This window comes from Arachis hypogaea, chromosome 9 (assembly GCF_003086295.3).
Source record: "Arachis hypogaea cultivar Tifrunner chromosome 9, arahy.Tifrunner.gnm2.J5K5, whole genome shotgun sequence".
Classification (NCBI taxonomy): Eukaryota; Viridiplantae; Streptophyta; class Magnoliopsida; order Fabales; family Fabaceae; genus Arachis; species Arachis hypogaea.
In genome coordinates this window covers 106,830,639-106,833,984 of record NC_092044.1, presented here as the reverse complement: position 1 = coordinate 106,833,984, position 3,346 = coordinate 106,830,639, and the positions used below count along the sequence as shown (strand labels likewise).

The 3,346-nt window shown below is 30.2% G+C and overlaps 1 protein-coding gene across 1 annotated transcript; it reads left to right on the top strand.

The window, feature by feature from the left end:
- Positions 1-1,847: 1,847 nt before the first annotated feature.
- On the top strand, positions 1,848-3,057 carry LOC112711536 (agglutinin-1). Its single transcript, XM_025764213.3, has one exon. The coding sequence runs from the start codon at positions 1,949-1,951 to the stop codon at positions 2,825-2,827; it is 879 nt and encodes a 292-aa protein (XP_025619998.1). The 5' UTR covers positions 1,848-1,948; the 3' UTR covers positions 2,828-3,057.
- The last annotated feature ends 289 nt before the right edge of the window (positions 3,058-3,346 follow it).

Sequence of the window (3,346 nt, the reverse complement as noted above, 5' to 3'; positions counted from 1 at the left end):
TATTATCATAAATGCTGAATTAAATAAGTCACTATTACTTTTGATTTAGAATTAAATGAGAATAAAACCAGAGATACTATTTTATTTGGTCTTTCGGGTTTAATGGGTGTCACACTCAAATATAAATAGTGACTTCCGGATTTTAGTCTCCAACACATCAAAGTCATCTCTGTAACTCTTTTTCCATAAAAGGAATTTTGATTTAACTCTATCAGGGATGCAGAAGGTTTTCAAAGAACAAAGGAATGATCTAAATTTGTACGAATTCTAAATGTTCGAACTTATGACATTGTTTCAGTTTGTTGTCATTACGAGAATGGCTCTAATTTATACGTGTCAAGGACTAGAATAGATTAAGTATTATTTAAGTAATTTATTTCCAATATTGATATTTGATTAAATTAGTTTTAGAGAAATTTAAATTGTTGACTCAATTTATAAATTACGACTATTCTTTTTGAATGTATTATTTTTATATTTTTTAATATAAAATTTCTTTTTTTTTTTACTTTTAAGTTTATTTTTTTTCTTGGATATATATCACATTTTTTCTCATTTTATATTTCATATTAGTAATATAATTATTAAGAAAAATATATTTAAAAAAAGAAAAAAAAATATTAAAACACCACTATTTAAAAAAAAGAAAGATACAGGAAAAATAAAAAATTAAAACATCACTATTAAAAAAAACTGTTAATATGCATATGAATAGAGTTGGAATTGAGGAATATATATAGATATAAAAAATAAAAAAATTATTGAACGATTGTATAATACAAAATAATCATATATATAAAACAAAATAATTATAATAAAAAAATAATTAATATATGTGATTTAGATATTTTTAATAACTGGTAATATAGAGTTTAACAAAATATAATTCACATATTTTATATATATATATATATATAATTATTTAACAAAATTAATATATAAGGTTATGAAAAGTTCTATCTAAATTTGACAAGAACAAGACGACTTATATAGAAATGGTTCTTACGAAGGTACGTTGATTATTTTTCATGATTCTTTTAAGTGATGTTAGGTCTATTTTATAAATATTTTTAATTCATATTTTAATGTTTTTAATAACCGATAACATACAGTTTAATAAAATATAATTCACATATTTTTGTATTTATGTATATGTATAGAATTATTTATGTATATGTATAGGTCCAATTTATAAATATTTTTTGTTCATATTTTAAGTTTATTTGATAAGTAAATCCTTGCACGCGAATCAAATACAGTGTGATTTTATAGATTTATAGGTGCTAATAGCCTTTATATTTAATTTGTTTTATAGTGTGATAATAACCAACATATTTATTGGTAGATTTAACTATTACTATATTATTTATGATCATATTCAGTATATATGTCTGATTTACTGAAAAAAATAAATTATTAAAATCAATTAATAACTATTTTAGAATTAATCCAATTAACACTAAATTTAAAAAAATAAACAATACATAATATGTTACTTTTTTATTAAGTTAATTATTATAATTCAAATTAATTTTTAAAAAATAATTTAAAATTATAATTTTAATTTTATTACGTACATGACACAGATAATTATACTTATACAATATAAAAACATCTTAAAAAAAAAAAAAGATGTTTTAGGCGTCATCCGAGTGGCCTCCAAAGTTTAAACTGCTTCTTCTCTTCACACGCTGGTAACAGTGACACTAAAAAAAATTAAAATTTTTATAGTCCTTTAATAAACGTGCAAGATAATTAATTAATGAAAATAAAAATATTCTCTCAAAATACCTAACAATTACTCTATATTATATGAGGCAATGGTAGGCATCGAATGCTATCATGCATCCATGGCGCTCTATATATACCCCCCTTAGATGTTAATTAGCACACAACACACTCCATCCCCGAACAATAAACACTCGTAATCATTTATCAAATCATCACCATGGCTATCTCAAAGAAACCCATTGCACTTGTTGCTTTCATAACCATCCACCTAGTGATGATGATCCACACCGTGAACTCTTCAAAAGAGATCTCATTCACCTTCGAAAGTTTCGAGCCGGGTGACTTGGATATCGTCCTCGAAGGCGATGCCACGATCTCAAAAGACAATGACATACACCTTACTGAGGTGAACGATGCTGGTGTCCCAGCACATAACAGCGTGGGCAGAGCCTCGTACTCTGCCCCCATCCGTCTCTGGGACGCCATCACTGGAGAGGTGGCAAGCATTTCCACCTCATTCAACTTCTTCATTAAAGCCCCTTACGACCAGAACTCTCCCGCCGATGGCATCGCCTTCTTCATCGCTCCACACGACTCAACCCTCCCTCCTGACTCCTCCGGCAGATTCCTCGGCCTTGTTGCTGGCACCTCGGTTACTCGCGGCGGCAACTCCACCGCCGCTCGCTTCAAAGCCTCATCAGCGGCCAGCAACAAATTTGTTGCCGTTGAGTTCGACACCTACACGAACCATGAGAACAAAGACCCAGATTACAAGCACTTCGGAATCGATGTTAACTCCATTATCTCGGCAAAGTACACAGAGTGGACATACTGGGAGAATGGAGGAGTGGAATCAGTGAGCATAACCTATGATCCTGTCGACAAGAAGCTCAAGGTTGTTGGTGTTTATGGGACCCACGACCGCATCGAATTGTCTTATGACATAGACTTGAAAAGCGTGCTTCCAGAGTGGGTGAAGGTAGGGTTCTCTGCCTCCACGGGAGAAAATACGCAAGTCAACAACCTTCAATCTTGGTCTTTCAGTTCAACCTTAGTGACCGATGCTCCTGAAGGCCATATTGCTACTGTTGTGTGATTCTAATTGAATATTTGGATCCATCCACTATATATGCATGCCTACCTACCTACCTTCCAATAAGGACAACCACTTAAGAACTCAGTCCATTATTATTATGATTGAGCATGCATGCCTATATCTGTATGTTGTTTAATTAAGGTTGTGTTGCCTATATATGTTTAGTTTGTGTCGTCATGCTCTGGATTATTACATATGATGTTCTATAAATAAATTACTTAATTATGTAACCTTTTGTTGTCTCTTATACTTTTCCAATTTCTTTCCTCATTTCCTTTGCCTGCTTTATCTTCTCATGTGAAATTACTATTTTAAGAGACAACAAAACTTAAGCTTCAATCAGCTTAAAATTATTTCATTTTATATTTATTAATTATTACTAAAAGAATAATATAAACAATAAAACTAAGTAACGGTTAAGTGATTTTTAACCAAATTTTACTTATTATACGTGCGGTTGTTGTTGATATCTTTTTCTACACGTTTTTTCTTCTTCAACAATATTGTTGTCATTATTGC